The sequence below is a fragment of the Mixophyes fleayi genome, chromosome 1 (genome assembly GCF_038048845.1).
Source record: "Mixophyes fleayi isolate aMixFle1 chromosome 1, aMixFle1.hap1, whole genome shotgun sequence".
Classification (NCBI taxonomy): domain Eukaryota; kingdom Metazoa; phylum Chordata; class Amphibia; order Anura; family Limnodynastidae; genus Mixophyes; species Mixophyes fleayi.
The window spans coordinates 384,739,386-384,758,004 of NC_134402.1; the positions used below are offsets into that span (position 1 = coordinate 384,739,386).

The 18,619-nt window shown below is 42.5% G+C and overlaps 1 protein-coding gene across 1 annotated transcript in view; it reads right to left on the bottom strand.

The window, feature by feature from the left end:
- The window catches only part of MCCC2 (methylcrotonyl-CoA carboxylase subunit 2), a 57,833-nt gene extending 39,803 nt beyond the window's left edge, over positions 1–18,030 (bottom strand). Inside the window, exons 1-7 of the mRNA XM_075180014.1 lie at positions 17,809–18,030; positions 16,515–16,581; positions 14,510–14,594; positions 9,883–9,984; positions 8,752–8,879; positions 3,265–3,377; positions 2,436–2,549 (exon numbers count right to left, since the gene is read on the bottom strand). Of these exons, the coding sequence (XP_075036115.1) occupies positions 2,436–2,549; positions 3,265–3,377; positions 8,752–8,879; positions 9,883–9,984; positions 14,510–14,594; positions 16,515–16,581; positions 17,809–17,940 (741 nt within the window). The 5' untranslated portion in view covers positions 17,941–18,030. The remainder of the gene's footprint in view (positions 1–2,435; positions 2,550–3,264; positions 3,378–8,751; positions 8,880–9,882; positions 9,985–14,509; positions 14,595–16,514; positions 16,582–17,808) is intronic.
- Between the last annotated feature and the right edge of the window lie 589 nt (positions 18,031–18,619).

Sequence of the window (18,619 nt, forward strand, 5' to 3'; positions counted from 1 at the left end):
TCTTAAGGGTCCCAAACTCCAGCTATCGTGACAACTCAGGATATTATTACTTGCATAGTAATAAATAGTAACAGAGACACAAACTTTCCTTGTGAGTGTATAAACAATGGGTGAAGATGTCCATTATTCTAAATAGTTTATGCAGAGTCTACCAGCAGCAATAATGTATGTATTTAGATTAATTTATTAGATGTGAAATAGACCCTCTATATAGTAGAACAATAGGCTTGGGAGCCTGTGATTAGGGTAAAGCTCTGTGTAATATTACTAGTTAGGAGTAAAGCTAATCTAGTCTTAGAATAATATTTGGGATCTAGTACCGAGTCAGATTTATTGTTTTATTGTCATGCAGCAGAGTGAGATGTCTTATGAATGAAACTAAGTTGGCTGTGATTGGGTGCACATAACCTCGAGCTGTGATTGGCTGATTTAAAATAAGTGGTCTAACATCCGTTTGATTTTTAATACATATTAACCTTGCTTTGGTGAATGTATTGTAAGCAATATATTTTATAATCTCAATAAGAGGATGAGTCATTAAAGGAACAATGTTTTAATGGAGGTATATGGAGCCCCGAAACATGGAGATCTGACGGAGGATTTACTACAGTACTTTTCTTTCATTTACTATGTATGAAATATCTGAAGAGAATTTCTGATTCTAATTTGTAAATGTTTAAGAAGATAAACTGTATAACGGTGCTCAGTGATGGATAAAAGATCCAGCGTCTCAAAGCACCGAACTCACCGAGAGATAGATAGATATAATCTATCTTTATATATTGTTCTGATGAATTATATTAAACCCATTCACCTAATTATTCTACAATATAAACTTGCTCTGTGATGCTCCATGCCATCTCTCCTGACAAAGTCCTATGACAAAATGCGTGGGGAGTGGAGCAAGTTTGAACCATATATGGGAGTCTGCTGTTCCTGACTGATTGGACCTGACCAACGGGAAAGCAGGCATACCTTACAGCCTCTGGCTGTGATAAGTTTGCTTCTTTTAGAATTTCTGGAACATTTGCAATTGGGTTAAAGTCTTTAATAAAACCAGTCAAAAAAACTTCTGCACCATGGCATTGCCCCCTGATCTTGTTCTGTTTTAGGTCTGCTTAGCCCTTTCTGTACACAAAAATGCTTGGGGTTTTTGTTTTTTTTTAATACCTAAAGCTCCAGTAAATGTGCCTGTGGCCTGAAGTATAATATGGAAAACATTAATATCATCAAAATGGGTAATGTTTATGGGTTCATACGATTTCATGTATGGGAGGCCCCAGGAGACAAAGTGCCACACTTGAGAAACGGCGGCAAGGGAAACTCACAGTACAGGGAAGAACGGGGAAGAACACAACGCACTGCCACTGAGCACAAAGGTAACAAGAGGCCCAGGCTGATTCACATCCAAATTTATAAACCAAACTAGACTGGCAAAAGGGGCAGGGGGCTGAATTACACCATGCCAGCTGTGTACAAATCTATATACAAAGGGCAGAAGAGCCCCATGTAAAATATATACTTTCTGGTAGGTGTGTGTAACATCTGTATCACTACCTCTCACTGATGTGTAACAGCTCCTTTAAGGGTTACTATTGAGCAATAAACACTACTCTTCCCAGAATATTCTATCTGCTGAATTCCTGTGATCTAGTGATAGGAGCTAGCCATCTAATCTGCACCCTGTGTGTCCAGTGTTGAACCCAGACCCTGAATCAGCACTCTACCTTACAGTCCTGATCCAGGGTAAGCGCTCAGGAGAAACCAGCCTCAGACACCAGCACAGGTGCTGCACCATACAACAAGTAAGCAGTCTCAAGTTCCAGTGACAGAGTCCCGTAGTCGCAGGGACTACTCCCAACAACTGGTGCACAGCTGGCGCTCAGGCAGTGGGTGTCTGGTAGCCGAATAATACCAGGAGGCGTGGTCAGTAAGTCAGGTTACTGACGGTAAGAGAATCCTCAGGACAAATCAGTAAAACCACTTTCCCCGCAGACAGGGTGGCAGAATAAGCCCATGTTGTCTCAATTACCTTCAGGCTTCTGTCATCAAAATTTAAGAACCTATTTTCTTGCCGACCAAATCTGATTCAAAACAGAACTCAACCTATGATATAACAAACAAGTATTTATATCACCTGTGCCACATCTCTCTTGTAAACTCTTCATTTCTTGAAGTCTATCATGAAAAAAAGTCCCCATTCAACCCATAGACCAACACAAGGGGACTTTTCTTCTGCTCGTACCATAACCCAGCAAGTTTCAGCCATTTGAAAAGGGAATTTCTTTGAACTATAATAATGATTTTGCAAACAATAGCACCTAAAGGTTCACCTGAATCAGTTTCAGTAACATCATGCGTGTGCCACCGAAAACTGAAAAAACATTACAAGTGTTATATTCATATGACCATCTTTAGTTTTGTTTTGTACTTACTAAAGGAGGTCCTCCTAAGAAAATGGTCCCCTGTTTTTGAACAATTATACTTTCATCAGCCATAGCTGGTACATATGCTCCTCCGGCTGTACAAGATCCCATCACCACTGCAATCTGCAAACAAACATTTATGAGACAACAAGTCACACAAACTATTAATTTGAATTATACAGAATGCAGAATAATAACTTTACTTTCAGAAATCCACAACAAGCTGTTTATAGCTATAAAGGGAAGAGATGGGAAAAACCACTCGCCCTATATTTTCAATGGGATACCTTATTCACTTTTGTATTGTATTTTTTGGAGAAAACCATAAATGCTAACATTAATACATTGTGATTTTCATTGGACAGTCACCAAAACCAGGATGTGGATATTTTTGCAGGATATACTAAAGCTCTGCGTACTCTGCACTTTTGTAAATTACTATAGAGAGCAATGATCTCTGTAACTAGACTTGTTCAAGCTATGTTCCCCAAACTGACGCGTTCCACCGACAGTGGAGTCACATAAAAGGGACAGAGACATGGGGGTATATTTACTAAACTGTGGGTTTGAAAAAGTAGAGATGTTGCCAATAGCAACCAATCAGATTCCAGTTGTCATTTTGTAGAATGTACTAAATAAATGATAGCTAAAATCTGATTGGTTGCTATAGGCAACATTTCCACTTTTTCAAACCCGCAGTTTAGTAAATATACTCCATGGAGTTGACAATCATTGGGAGTTTTTTTTTCCAACATGTAAAGCACAGCAACAATAAATACCGTGCCTGTCTACATGCCTCACTGTAACTAAGAGCCAGAATAGAAAGAAGTCAAATTACCTGAGAGATACCTTGAGAAGACATCTTTGCCTGGTTGTAAAAAATGCGACCGAAATGATCTCGGTCTGGAAATACTTCTGCCTGACGGGGAAGGTTTGCTCCACCCGAGTCCACTGGAAATACAATATCACGTATGTCACTGTTATTCAACCGACATGCTAAGCAAGGCACACAACATTGCTTGATGGGTAAAACACAGACATCTAATTTCCTCAAAGCAGGTGTAGTTTATTGAAAACTGTATCATAATTGTTTTCTAATTATTATAGTTTATTTGTATAGTACCAATCACATTACACAGCAAATTTATATAGTACCAATCATATCACACAGCAGTGTACAGAGAATATGTGATCATTCATCTAAATTCCCTATCACACACATACTAGCATTTTGTCAGACGCCAGATAACCTACTAGTTTAGGGCTGTGGGAGGACACGGGAGCACCTGGAGGAAAATCACACAAACACGGGGTGAACATACATACATACTCCACACAGATAGGGCCCTGGTTGGAATGAAAGAGGAATACCATCTGTTAAAAACTTCTTTCTAGGCCTTTTCTAGCTCTGCTTGTCTATGCAGTCTTCCTGGTAACCTATAATGAAGCAGCACATTTGTCTATGGGAAGGCAGACAGATGCCAGGAATTAGTTTAATAAATGTTATTAATTGTTTAATTTTCCCGCTGCAAAAGTCTGAATAAGGGGCTTCTACTTTGTTGATAAGCACAGTGCTGATAAGCACAGCACTGGGGTCATGAGTTCAATTCCCGACCATGGCCTTATCTGTGTGGAGTTTGTATGTTCTCCTCGTGTTTGCGTGGGTTTCCTCCGGGTGCTCCGGTTTCCTCCCACATTCCAAAAACATACTGGTAGGTTAATTGGCTGCTATCAAAATTGACCCTAGTCTCTCTTCCTTGTCTGTCTGTGTGTATGTTAGGGAATTTAGACTGTAAGCTCCAATGGGGCAGGGACTGATGTGAGTGAGGTCTCTGAACAGCGCTACGGAATCAGTTGCGCTATATAAATATAAATAACTGATGATGATGAAGTATTAATATCTGTCTTTTATACTGTATACTACTTTTGTACTTATGATTATGTTAGTTGAGGAGGGATGATGAGGACACCAGTTCTCAGTCAGCATAATAACCAGGTAACCCATGCACACACTCGGCAGGGAGCTTGCAGGGAGGATGGTACAAACACCTAGGTGCCTCCATTACTGCATAGGGAAATGATGCATAATGCACAGTGGGGCACAAACCAATAACATGGGACTGTCTACACTGAGAAACTGAGAGACTATGGTCAATACCAGACATCTACAGGAAAAGCAATTTGTTTGCTGTACATGTAAAATAATCAATTAATAATTATTATTATTATTTATTATTAATTTTTATTTATAGGGCGCCACAAAGTATCCGTAGCGCCGTACAGGGACAAACAATGGCACAGTACAAGGTGAAACAGCACAGTACAAGTAACAGTAAGCACTATAACTCTGGGGGCTCAGGCACAGCATGAAAGAGAGGGAGGGAGGGGAAAAGTGAGTACAGGCAGGTAACTATGGCCCAAGAGGGTGGGCACGGATGACAGGTTGAGAGTCACTGAGGGGAGCGGAGAGAAGCGAGAGGAGACAGAGGGCAGAGGGACTGAGAGGAGGTGAGCTGAGTAGCTGGAGAGCGCAGTTAAAAGTGATGGAAACAGAAGGTAGGAGAGCCCTGCTCAAAGGAGCGAACAATCTAATGGGAGGGGAAGACAGACAGACACATGGATGAGACGGAGAGACGGGAGGAAGGGGGAGGAAGGGGGAGAAGGGAAGAAGGGATGAGAAAGAGAGGTAGCCGACCGGTGGGAGTTTAGGCATGAGACTGGAAGGCTTTAAGGAAAAGGTGGGTTTTTAATGTTCGTTTGAAAGAGGACAGATTAGGGGAAGTTCTGATGGAGCGGGGGAGCTTGTTCCAATGGAGGGGAGCGGCGCGGGAGAAGTCTTGGATACGTGCGTGAGAGGAGGTAATCAGAGGGGAAGAGAGGCGACGATCATTGGACGATCGCAGTGGGCGGGAGGGAGTGTGAATAGAGATAAGGTTAGAGATGTAGGGAGCAGTGGAGTTGGTGAGGGCCTTGTAAGTCAGAGTGAGGAGCTTGAAAAGGATTCTGTAGGGGAAGGGGAGCCAGTGAAGGGCTTGGTAGAGTGGGGAGACAGAGGTGGAACGGCAAGAGAGGAAAATAAGCCTAGCAGCGGCGTTAAGTACAGATCTAAAGGGAGCGAGATTAGAGAGGGGGAGGCCGATAAGGAGAAGGTTGCAGTAGTCCAAGCGGGAGATGATCAGAGAGTGGACGAGAGATTTGGTGGCATCCTGGGAGAGGAAGGGCCGAATGCGGGCAATGTTGCGAAGCTGGAAACGGCAGGATTTGGCAAGAGAGTGAATGTGAGGGGCAAAGGAGAGAGAGGAATCGAGGATGACACCTAGGCAGCGGAGTTGGGGAACAGGGGAGATAGATGAATTGTCAACATTGATAGAGAGGTCAGAGGGGAAGGAGGTACGAGAGGGAGGAAAGACAATGAGTTCAGTTTTAGCAAGATTGAGTTTAAGAAATCTAGAGGACATCCAGGAGGAGATGGCAGAGAGGCATGCGGATACCCTGGAAAGAAGGGAGGGAGAGAGATCAGGAGAGGGAAGGTAGAGTTGAGTGTCATCAGCATAAAGGTGGTACTTGAGGCCGAAGGAGCTGATGAGTGCACCCAGAGAAGAGGTGTATAGTGAGAATAGTAAGGGTCCAAGGACAGAGCCCTGAGGGACCCCGACTGGAAGGGAGGAAGATGGGGAGAGAGAATCAGAGGTGGAAACAGAGAAGGAACGGTCGGCAAGGTAAGAGGTGAACCAGGAGAGTTAGGTACCGGAGAGGCCAATGGACTGAAGGGTGTGAAGCAGGAGGGGGTGGTCAACAGTGTCAAAGGCCGCTGCGAGGTCGAGGAGAATCAGGAGGGAGTAGTGGCCCAGGGCTTTAGCCGAGAGGAGATCGTTCGTAACTTGAGCCAGGGCAGTTTCAGTGGAATGGAGGGGGCGGAAGCCTGATTGGAGAGGGTCAAGGAGGGAGTGTTCAGAGAGGTAGGTGGAGAGACGGTTGCAGACAAGTCTCTTGAGTATTTTGGAGGCAAATGGGAGAAGGGAAATGGGGCGGTAATTAGAGAGTGAGGTGGGGTCAAGGTTGGGTTTCTTGAGAATGGGTGAGACGAGAGCATGTTTAAAGGCGGAGGGGAAGATGCCGGTGGAGAAGGACAGATTAAAGAGGTGAGCGAGGTGGGAGCAGGTGGAGGCGGAAAGGGAGCGAAGAAGGTGAGAAGGGATGGGGTCCTGGGGGCAGGTAGAAGGGGGGGGGGGGGGAAGAAATGAGAGAGTGGACTTCCTCACCCGAGGTGGGGTGGAAGGAGAGAAGGAGTTGGTGGCTGGGGGGAGAGGGGGGGGGGGAGAGTGGAGGGGGGAGGAAGGGCGAGAGGGGGGGTGGCGGAAGAGTGGGTGGAGGAGGAGATTTCAAGTCTGATGGCCGCGATTTTAGAGAAGAAAAAGGTGGTGAAGTCAGTGGCAGATAAGGAGGAAGGGAGGGGGGGAGACAGGAGAGTGTTAAAGGTGGCGAAGAGGTGGCGGGGGTTGGAGGACTGGGAGGAGATGAGGGATTTAAGGATTTCTTAGCGAGCGAGAGGGCAGAGCTGTAGGAGGAGAGGATAAACTTGAAGTGGAGGAAATCAGCCAGGGAGCGAGATTTTCTCCAGTGGCGTTCGGCAGTACGAGAGCATTTTTGGAGGAAGCGGGTAAGTTTGGAGTGCCAGGGTTGGGGATTGGAGCAGCGAAGGCGGATGGGCTGGGCAGGTGCGACCGCATCAAGGGCGGAGGAGAGGGTTTGGTTATAGAGGGAGGCCGCCTGATTAGGGCAGGACAGGGTGGAAAGGGGAGAGAGGAGAGTTTCGAGAGAAGAGGATAGAATAGCAGGATCAAGGGTGTCGAGATTGCGCCTGGACCGGGTAGATTTGGGTGGGGGGAGGGGTTCAGGAGTAGAGGAGAGAGAAAATGAGAGGAGATGGTGGTCCGAGAGTGGAAAGGGGGAGATAGAGAAGTCGGACATACTGCAACGGTGGGAGAAGACAAGGTCAAGGGAGTGACCAAGGCAGTGGGTAGAAGAGGAGGTCCATTGGGAGAGGCCAAGGGAGGAAGAAAGGGTGAGGAGTTTGACGGAAGCAGGGTCGGTGGGGTTGTCAATAGGGATATTGAAGTCGCCGAGGATAATGGAGGGGATGTCAGAGGAGAGGTGGTGTGGGAGCCAGGCAGCAAAGTTGTCAAGGAAAAGGGAGGAGGGCCCAGGGGGACGGTATATGACAGAGACGCGGAGATGGATGGGGTAGAAGAGACGGATAGAGTGGACTTCAATAGAGGAGAAGGAGAGGGAGGGTTCAGGAGGAATTAGTCTGAAAGTACAGGTGGAGGATAGGAGAATGCCCACTCCACCGCCTGGGCGGTCTCCAGGTCTGGCAAAGTGGGTGAAGGAGAGGCCGCCATAGGAGAGAGCGGCAGGGGAGGAAGTGTCTGAATCAGTGAGCCAGGTTTCGGTAATGGCAAGAAGGTTAAGAGAGTTAGATAAGAAGAGGTCATGGATAGAGGGGAGTTTGTTGCGGACGGATCTAGCATTCCAGAGGGCACAGGAGAAAGGGAGGGAGGGGAGAGGGGAGATGGGGATAAGGTTGGCAAGGTTAGCGGTGCGCGGGGGAGTGCGGGGACAGGAGTGTGAAGTTGGGCGAGGTGAGAGTATGGGTATGGGTATGGCAAGTGAACAGGGAGGCATAGTGAGGTGATAATTCATCATAATCATCATCAGCATTTATTTATATAGTGCCACTAATTCCGCAGCGCTGTACAGAGAACTCATTCACATCAGTCCCTGCCCCATTGGAGCTTACAGTCTAAATTCCCTAATATACACACACACAGACACAGACAGACAGACAGACAGACAGACAGACAGACAGACAGACAGACAGACAGACAGACAGAGAGACAGAGAGACAGAGAGACTAGGGTCAATTTGTTAGCATCCAATTAACCTACCAGTATGTTTTTGGAGTGTGGGAGGAAACCGGAGCACCCAGAGGAAACCCACGCAAACACAGGGAGAACATACAAACTCCACACAGATAAGGCCATGGTCGGGAATTGAACTCATGACCCCAGTGCTGTGAGGTAGTGCTGTGAGGTAGAAGTGCTAACCACTTAGCCACCGTGCTGCCCAATCAATCAATAATTATAATTAATACTTAAAATCTCATAACACTGGTTTAGATTGAGGTGAACTCATACATACACAATGTATATATATATATATATATATATATATATATATATATATATATATATATATATATATATATATATATATATATATATATATATATATATATGTGAACAGGGACTGTGCTAGACCTTACCCAGGTAAACACAAGGCAGGTGGTTCTGCATAGCGATCTCTTGCGCTCGGAGGTGCTTCTTAACGGTGATAGGGTAGTAGGTGCCGCCTTTCACAGTTGCGTCATTGGCGATAATCAGGCATTCTATGCTGTGAGGAAGAGAGGCCGTAAACTTAACACATGTTGGTGTCATGCAATGCTAATAACACAAAAACTCATAATAAGGGGCATATTCAATTGCCTGTGTTAATCGCAAAAGTAATGCAGCGTTAAGAGTATTAGCGGTATTACGGTAATTCTAAGCCGGATTTCAACTCGCAGCTCCCTGAGCTGCCAGCTGCAAGCCAGCGTTAAAGGTACTGTAATAACGGCAATAGTGCGCAAGTCGTGTTACTTTTGCGAGTAACGCGGACAACTGAATATGCCCCTAAGACTATTTTAGAATAAGCAGTTAGAGGAGAAAAGTAAAACAAAATAATCACTGACATTAGGTGCAGGATGGTGCTAATACTCACATAAATGAGTCCTCTTACAACAATGATACAATAGATTACCACTGTTTTGTTGAAAAAACCCAATCATCCCTTTTATTAAAATGCAATGCCAGCGGTGCCATCTCAGACCAGCATCTTACTTAGTTGTGCCGCTCTGCAGTCCCTACAACACTGGAATATACTGCAATACTGCAGCTCAGCATCTCCATATGAAACTCACACATTCAACAGCTGGAGAGACACAGTTATATAATCCTGCCCATCTTACAAAGGCACAAGGAAAACCCTGGAGAATTAAATCAGTGCCACCTATGAGGTTCAGAATTTTGTCCTCCATCTGTCACCAGAGGGGAGTGAATAGGGACCCCAGCATTAGTCTGGGGGGCATCACTAGGACCACCCACCACCTGGCTTCAGGGTGATAGGTAGGGGCCTCAGCACAAGGCTGGGCATCACACTGTTAACACCACCGGTCACCGTCCAGGGGGTCATACTTAAACATTACACTGTAATATTTACATAAGGTCACACACATTCTGTAAAATATAGTTACAGCAAATTTTTTAAAGTGTATTTATCCTTCTTATCTCATAAATGCAATGTTAGTCCTTAACTACAAATCCTTTGTCTCAATCGAGACTCTTGGGTATCCTCTTACCCAGATATACGACCAATGCCTGTAAGAACACCTCCAGCTGGAACATCTTCATTACCATACAACTGGTAACCGGCAAACTGAGAGAATTCTAGGAAGGGGGATCTGAAAAATATGATAAAATCATTTGCTGTTTTTTTGTTCAAGGCAACGTCATTTGTGAAGGTCTTTACATTTGAGACTAAAGATTGCCAAATACAATGATACATAACTACACGCCCCAAAATACTAATTTTGTATGATGAGGGTCCTGTCCAGGGAGTGAGACTGGGAGATTCATAGTGTAAAATCTCCCTCTTTGCGGATGACATCCTACTCTCCCTTACCCAACCGCTGGGCTCACACCGGCGATGGACGTTCTTGATAACATCGTGGCTGGGTAGGAACTATTTCCAGACTCTTCCGATGGCAGTACCGCACTCTGTTTGCCGAGATTCAAAAGATTTTCTCTAAATTTATATGTAATGGGAACCCCCCATGAATGAAACAATTGATCCCTAAGAAATCAATCAGTTTCCCGAAACAAAGCTCCACTACTGGGCTACAGACCAAGCACAGTTCACAGTGGCTTTCACTCTCCCTGATACACTCACTTGGGTAGACATAGAAACTATGGCTTTAGCTCCAATATCCTTCTCCTTCCCTTGGGGACTTCACAAGCCCCCACAGATATATCAACCCACAGCCTGTTACCTACCCTCATATTCACAATGAGGGCCTGAGTTATTAAGGAAAGTAAGGCAAAAAAAAAAAGGGTAAATGTTCTCTGGGACAAACCATGTTACAATGCAAGGGGTGCAAATTAGTTTATTATCATCATCATTTATTTATATAGCGTCACTGATTCCGCAGTGCTGTACAGAGAACTCGATCACATCAGTCCCTGCCCCATTGGAGCTTACAGTCTAAATTCCCTAACACACACACAGACACAGAGAGAGAGACAGAGACACTAGGGTCAATTTTTGATAGCAACCAATTAACTTACTAGTATGTTTTTGGAGTGTGGGAGGAAACCGAAGCACCAGGAGGAAACCCACGCAAACACAGGAAGAACATACAAACTCCACACAGATAAGGCCAAGGCCATGATTATTAACCTTTATTATTTTGCTCATAAGTTAAATACTGGCTGTTTGTTCACCTAGCACACAAATACTTGATAGCTTTATTTGTATACTGAAATATAAAGTTGACCTGGGACATACCCTAACCCAGATAAAAATCTGTCCCCATATTTTAAATTTACCTCCCCCTCCAATGCAACATGGTTTTACCCAGGTGCAAAGTTACAAATTTTTTATTCTGTACCCTCCTTAATGACTCAGGCCCTGAAAGTGTAGGATGTTGTATACCTAAACTTATCCTTTCATCTGCCAATTACCCGGTATGGGAGAACCCATACTTCCCCCAGGCCACCCTACTGGGGTTCTCTGGGCAGTGGACTGCATTGGTATTCATTTTATCTCTCACTTTCCTAATACAGCTCACTTCATACAGTTGGACTTCATCCAACAAAAATACCCTCATCAAATTACAGACTGAGTATTTCCAGGTCAAGCATCTTGCCCACTAATACCACTCCATAATGTCATTTGCCCACTTTCACCCATTAAAAAGATATGCCTAAGTACCCCCCTCAGGAGGGGCACATGATCTCTTCAATTCACAACATTCTTTTATGTTTAAACATCAGAACTCCACTGCAGACATGAATCTGAGTCCCCCGTCTGAGCAGGAATGCTGGCAGGAGATCAGGGAGAGACTATCCAGCACCTCAATTTTGACTCTGATCAAGGAAACAGCATCTAAAGTGTACCACATGTGGTACTACACCCCCGATAAACTGAAGAAGATATTACCCTGATCTGAACGGACGTGCTAGAGGCACTGCGGTCACAGGGGAACCTTCAGTCTTATATGGAGGACCTGTTCCAAAATCTCCTTGTTCTGGGACAAGATCCACAGGCTCTACAATTCTATGATGGATTTCCTGATTTCTGAAGATCCGTGGATCTTTCTTCTATCTTACCGTCCCCAAAAACCTAAACTACTCACTCCATAAATGGACCTTTCACATACTAGCAGTAGCAAAATCAACCAATGTATCCCACTGGAAACAGGCGGAACTTCCATCCTTCACGTATCATCTTCACAACAGGTTTGATCTCTTTAAACAGGTTTGTGCCCCAGGGCTCATCAGAGAAGGGGAAAACCGTTCTTCCCACACCTAACACTTAACCTATCAAATACCCCCCTCTTCCCTCAACCTTGCCTTTCCACATAGCTGGAACATTAATCTCCACTTCCCCCGATCTATGACTAATATTACTATCCGTTCCACGATACTTATCCCCACTCTCACCGTAACTTGCGTTTCAGTTCCTCGATCACTTGTTTATTTTCTGCTTTTTTTTAACAAAATGCGGGCTTGTTTCTTTGTGTTTGTGCTTTGACTGTATTTATCACTTGTGTCCATTTAAAACAAAAAGTTTGAAATACAAATTATACATATCTTTTAAAGGAAAACTATGAACCATACAATCTTAGTACAGTATGTTATATCTCAAACAAAAATCACAATGTACTTTATCACTTGTTAATTACACCGAGCAGCCACAATATTAAAACCACTGACAAGTGCAGTGAATAACATTGATTATCTTGTTACAATGGCACCTGCCATTCAATAATGGTAGTGGCCTCATTTGGCAGGATAATGCCCCCTGTCACACTGCAAAAATTGTTCAGGTATGGTGTGAGGAGTAAGACAATAATTTTAAGATGTTGACCTGGCCTCCAAATGCCCCAGATCTCAATACGAGCATCTGTGGGAAAAGCAAGTGAGAGTCATTGTGGCCCCATCTCTCAATTTACAGAACTTAAAGGATCTGCTGCTAACGTCTTGGTGTTAGATACCACAGGACACCATCAGAGGTCTTGTGGAGTCCAAGGGCTAGATTTACTAAGCTGCAGGTTTGAAAAAGTGGGGATGTTGCCTATAGCAACCAATCACAGCTAGATTCTGATTGGTTGCTATAGGCAACATCCCCACCATTCCAAGCCTGCAGTTTAATAAATCTAGCCCCAGGTCTCAACAGGTCTGAGCTGTTTTGGCGGCACGAGGGGGACCTACACAATATTAGGCAGGTGGTTTTAATGTCGTGGCTGATCGGTGTATATTGAACCTTTTAATATGCTTGTCCTCAATAGCAAATGGACTTTTTGGCCAATATAAACTGTGGGTGTCACTTCTATTGTTGTTAACCTAGAAAAAGTTTTGTCTATGACCAGAAGGAAACATTCTAAAGGAGTGAAACATCAGAACGAAACACAAACCAAAATTAAATGAAATGGAGCTATAAAATAGGGATTGAGATGAAACGAATTTCCACATACTATTCTTCCCTTGATGAATAATCTGGAGATTTTATTTATAATTTTGAAAATTCCATAGTGTTCCATAAACAATTGAAGTTGCATTTATGGCACTGAAGGGAAATCCAACCCAATGTTATGTGGTGAGTCTGTATAATGCACTGTTATTTCTTTGGTGATATTCCAGAAATAGACAAGATAACAATAACACTAAGGGCTAGATTGACTAAGCTGCGTGTTTGAAAAAGTGGGGATGTTGCCTATAGCAACCAATCAGATTCTAGCTATCATTTTGTAGAAGGTACTAAATAAATAAAAGCTAGAATCTGATTGGTTGCTATAGGCAACATCCCCACTTTTTCAAACCCGCAGCTTAGTAAATCTAGCCCTAAGGCTGTGAAGGTAACAGAAGGACAGGCAAGTACCCTGTACAGCAATTCAACCTATTAACCGACTTGAACGATTTATGTACAACAACGAGCAAAATAGGCTGTAAAATAACATACGAGAGAGAAGAAATACACAAAAAGCACCGAATTTAAAAGAAGGAAAGTTGCATGAATTTAAGTCTAGGAGAGAGTCTGCAAGTTCACACCCTCTCATGAACAGGTAAACAGATTTTGACATAACAAGCAACTTTCACATTTTAGATAAAGTACGTTTCCACCAGCCCTGTGCCGTGGGACAGTTACATTCACTCAGACCACAGATGCTGCCATTTAATTTATTTAAGCTGGGAGACGAGTAGAGTAATTTAATTCACACAGCACAGTATACATGCACTGTATTCTTTTCATTCCTCTGACTTGTGAAGTAAGACGGTGTTGAGGTGCCATCTGCTGGCAGAAATATGTTTTGCAGGGAATTTTAATATGCTTTAGGAAAGACACTTGTAACAATGTATTTCCATAAAGCAGAAGCACACGGAAGATTAACTAAATCACCAGGTTTTAGAAGGCATTTTGGGGTTTCCAACATCCGTGTAATAAGGCTGCATTCTCCAACAAGAAAGACTGCACATTGTATTACTGTGATATTCAGCAATCGATCTACAATGACCAAGAGGTAATTAGATTAAATATATAAAATTAGAAGTAGTTTTAGTCTCTACATTGTACAGCTCAGTTTTACTGCTCTTTACAGCAAAATAATTCATTTTTGGGTTACAATGAGATGTCACATAGACAAATTACCTCTAATAGGAAAAGTTATCACCAGAACTTTTTTTGAATTAAAAAAAAACGTTGCATACCCAGGATCTATAAGTCGGTCAATTCGTTCTCTCGGTAATAGTTTTCCTCTTGAGGTATGGAGTGTTCTGGCTTTTTCCCCCCCTCCTGTAACAACAATAACAAAACATGTTAATTAACCAATGATATTAGTGTGCTCAATTAAAAGAGGTAGAAAGCAAAGTTATTTAGAACAAAGTTAATGTTGGAACTGTGGAGTCTGATTAGCAAAATATGATATATTAGTAAATACAAAGGTAGTAGAAAATTGTGCCATAAGTATACCACTAAAGATCTTACAGCAGCAATCCCATTGCAAACAGCAATCTTTTTTTTTTTCTTGCTACAAATCATTATCTCCTTTTCAAAAACTCTCTGGTTGGCAAAGAAAAATGAGTGCCAGACACAGACACAGTCAGACTGCTACAATGACACCAACTCACAGCTCTCAGCATGGCAGAGAGGAGAGAAGGAGGCAGTCACAGTGCAGACAGAGCTCAGAGAGGCATTCCAAAGCCTCTCTCTCCCTACATCACGTGGTATGTGACTGTGGTTGCCATGGTAGTCCAGAATCGTAACTCATTAAATGCAACCTTAACAAAAAAACAAGGGAAAATGTTACTTATGTTAAAAAAAATACACCTATTTCTTTTTCATGTGATTGCTGCTTTAACCTGCAATACATCACTTTAAACATATGTAGTGCTTCCTATAGTGCATCTTGTCACACAAGCCATTTTCTTGCTAAGGTCTTAAAAGCAATCCTTGTACCTACAGTAAATGACAAAAAAAAACACTACCCCCTGCCACATGTAAACACTGCAGCTGCTCTCTATATACACAACTGTATCCCATACAGAAAGCTCCATACAGTTGTGTCTTATCCATGGACAACAAAAATAAGTAGCCCTTCTGATGTTATAAAAGCATGGCTGTACAGCACAGGAGGAGACCAGAAAGGTAAAGCAATGTATTAAATAAAAACTGCAGAAAGTTATGTACAAACCAATAAATGAAATGAGCGGAAGAAAGAACAATTATTTAAACCATAGATGTCACCTACACATACAACAGATAACCGAGTAGTCATCACTTAACTACACATATTTACTTTTACTGTGTTATAGCTGTATAGTTTCTTCTATATTCACATTTCTGTATGCCTACATGAAGTTATCCATTTCCTGGGCAGCTATGAATAATCATGAGTATTAATGAGATGTGAACAGCCCATATACTGGCAGGAGCATGCTCAGTGTGCTCCTGACAAACTCCCTGGAATATTATCACACTGCCAGCTTTCAAAACATTGGCTCTGAATGAGCATGTGACAATAGTGTCACAGAAGTTCTGCCCACGTAACAGCCAATTTAAATAATGCCCAAAGTTTTATGACACATGAGGACAGCTTTTTTAACCGATTCATCCCAACAATTGTATATGTGTTAATAACTATACACTACAATTGGGCATTTAGTCAGGCTGTACTATTATTGTTAGGTTTTTGCAAAGACCACAGCAGGTACATTAAAACCTAAAATTTTCATTTCCATATATAAAAAATGTAGGTAAAATATAATGTTCTCTGCTAACATGGAATGTCACAGCAGCTCTATTGCAGCTACACTACAACCTAAGTAAAAGATTCTATTAAAGTTCCCCTTTCACTAGCCAGAGTCTGCTACATGAAACAACATTTCCCAGGGCTCTGCCGATTCTGTAGCACAGAAACTGCAAATCAATTTTGTTTATCAACTTTAAATAGCCAAGACGTGAAAGCAGGAGGACAAATAAGACACTGCAATCTCTTGCCGTTTGTAATTGGCCTTTCTTTAGATAGCTGAAGTCACTCCCACATCTTCGTGTCCTAGTGAGATCTGATACAGGGGAAAACCAGTTTCACTTAAATTGTATATTGTAGCTAAGAATAGTTTTAGATATGATAAAGAGTGTATTCTTCTATTATGCCAAAGTCAGGTAAATGGCAAAAGCTACATTTATATATTGGCTAACTATGGGGTTACTTACCAAGACGTATCTTTTCTGCTTTTTCCTTGAGATCTGCTACTAGTGCTTTCATTCTCTCATAGCTTTCCTAATTAGATAAAGTAAAATGAAATTAAATCCATTGCATATTTGTTATTTGGAGACAATTGGCCCGATTTATTAAGGAAGGAAGTAAAAAAAAAAAAAAAAAAGGAATTTTTCTCCTAGACAAAAACATGTCACAATGCAAGGGGTGTATATTAGAATATTATTTTGCACATAAGCTAAATACTGGCTGTTTTTTTTATGTAGCACACATATACTTGCTAGCTTTATGCTTACACTGAAATTTAAAGTTGATCTAGAACATGCGTTTTCCAAACTATAAATCTGTCCCCACATATTAAATTTACCTCCCCCTCCAATGCAACATGGTTTTGTCAAGGTGCAGAGTTACTCATTTTTTTTGCTTTACTTTCCTTAATGAATCAGGCCCAATATATTCCTATAAAATAAACAGCTCAAGTGAATCACTGGATGAAGCTATAGAAAAATATTAATAGACCGCTAGTATTTTAGGGTTTTCAGTAAATTAAAAATGTAGATGGCGGTAGTACATGTGTAAACACAGTCGAGGGCATAGCTACCAAACAGATTTTAACATTTTCTATAGCATTTTAGAAGAATGAAAATGTGTTTGGTTGCCGCTGGCAACACCACCTCTTTCTTTTACAGTAGTAAATGTCCCCTATTTTTTTTTTTTTTTTTTTAAAAATGCAATACACTTAATAAAATATGTATATCCTATGTCATAATTGCCAGCATTTGCTGTTGGTCAGGTGTGAGTAAGCAGGTCTGTGCAGACCTACCTGGGTGCCCTGCAACCTCAATCATGACATGTTCACCAACCATAGTTTTTATGCGGATCATTAACCTACAAAACACACTGAATAATGACAGACTGAGAACTCTATCTTGTACATTTGATTACATTTGAAAACTAGTTGCATTTTCCAAGGACAAATCTTTAACCCTGGGAATTATGGAGTTGTCAAATATGCCTGTAGTCTATTACAGTTTAATCAAGAGAATAACAACAAACTCATGTGACCTGACCATTGTATATTTGAGACAATAAGATATATATGTGTGTGTGTGTGTGTGTGTGTGTGTGTGATTATGTGGAAACGTTCTTACACCAGATTTTAAACCCACGGTTCCATTTCTTTGAGGAGACCTCTCTCAGGGGAAGGTTGAACAGCAGTGTCAGGACATGGAGGCTGGATACACAGCACACAGCCCTGTCTGTTTGACCCTGACAGCCTGTCAGGCCTACCTGGTAAGCGGGGGAGCTAGTGTCGGGTCTGGATCCGATTGTGGCCACTCTGTCTCCGTGGTAGAGTCGCCGGAGAGACCCCTTGGAGCAGCCTCTCAGGAGAGCCCACCGGGGCCACATTGTGTGCAGCATATGTGCGGTGCACCAGCACAATGATACAGCCCAGTGCTGCTCTCTATAACCGGCCAAGGGAATAGGAGAGGACGCTCAGTGCAGAGAATGAACCACACCTCCGATATGACATGTGCACCATGTAACTGGATGGAGCTGTGACTACACTCCCACTGCTGACACCAATCACACCGCAGCCTGGGCTGGGATTACTCTCCCGTCCCAGTGATCCTGTGTGCAGTCATAACACAAGTGCGGAGAGCAGAGTGCTAGTGTACAGTGCTTCCTTTCTGTGTCCGTGCCGGTCATCTATTTACATTGTTTTATTAGTAACATGGATTTTTATTTTATATGTTGAAATTGATAAGGTTTAGCTAATGTGTTGCAAAGTGTGCACTTTTTTCTTACTCAAGTATTTTTATTGGTTTTTCAGATTAAAAAAAAATACAAACATACAAAATAAAGAAAACATAAAAGAGAAGCAATTACAAGTATAATTCAATCAGAATCAGGAGAATTATCCATATGAGTACAACACAAATTACAGCATATGTGCTAAACTTGGTCAGTATTATGGATCTAATATACCCATGCATGAATGACCACACAGATACAATAAGGGGGCCCACTTAATTTACCCATGAGCCATAGGGGCGCAACTGGACAGATCATACAAATTCTCTAAAGGCAGTGGGCTCTT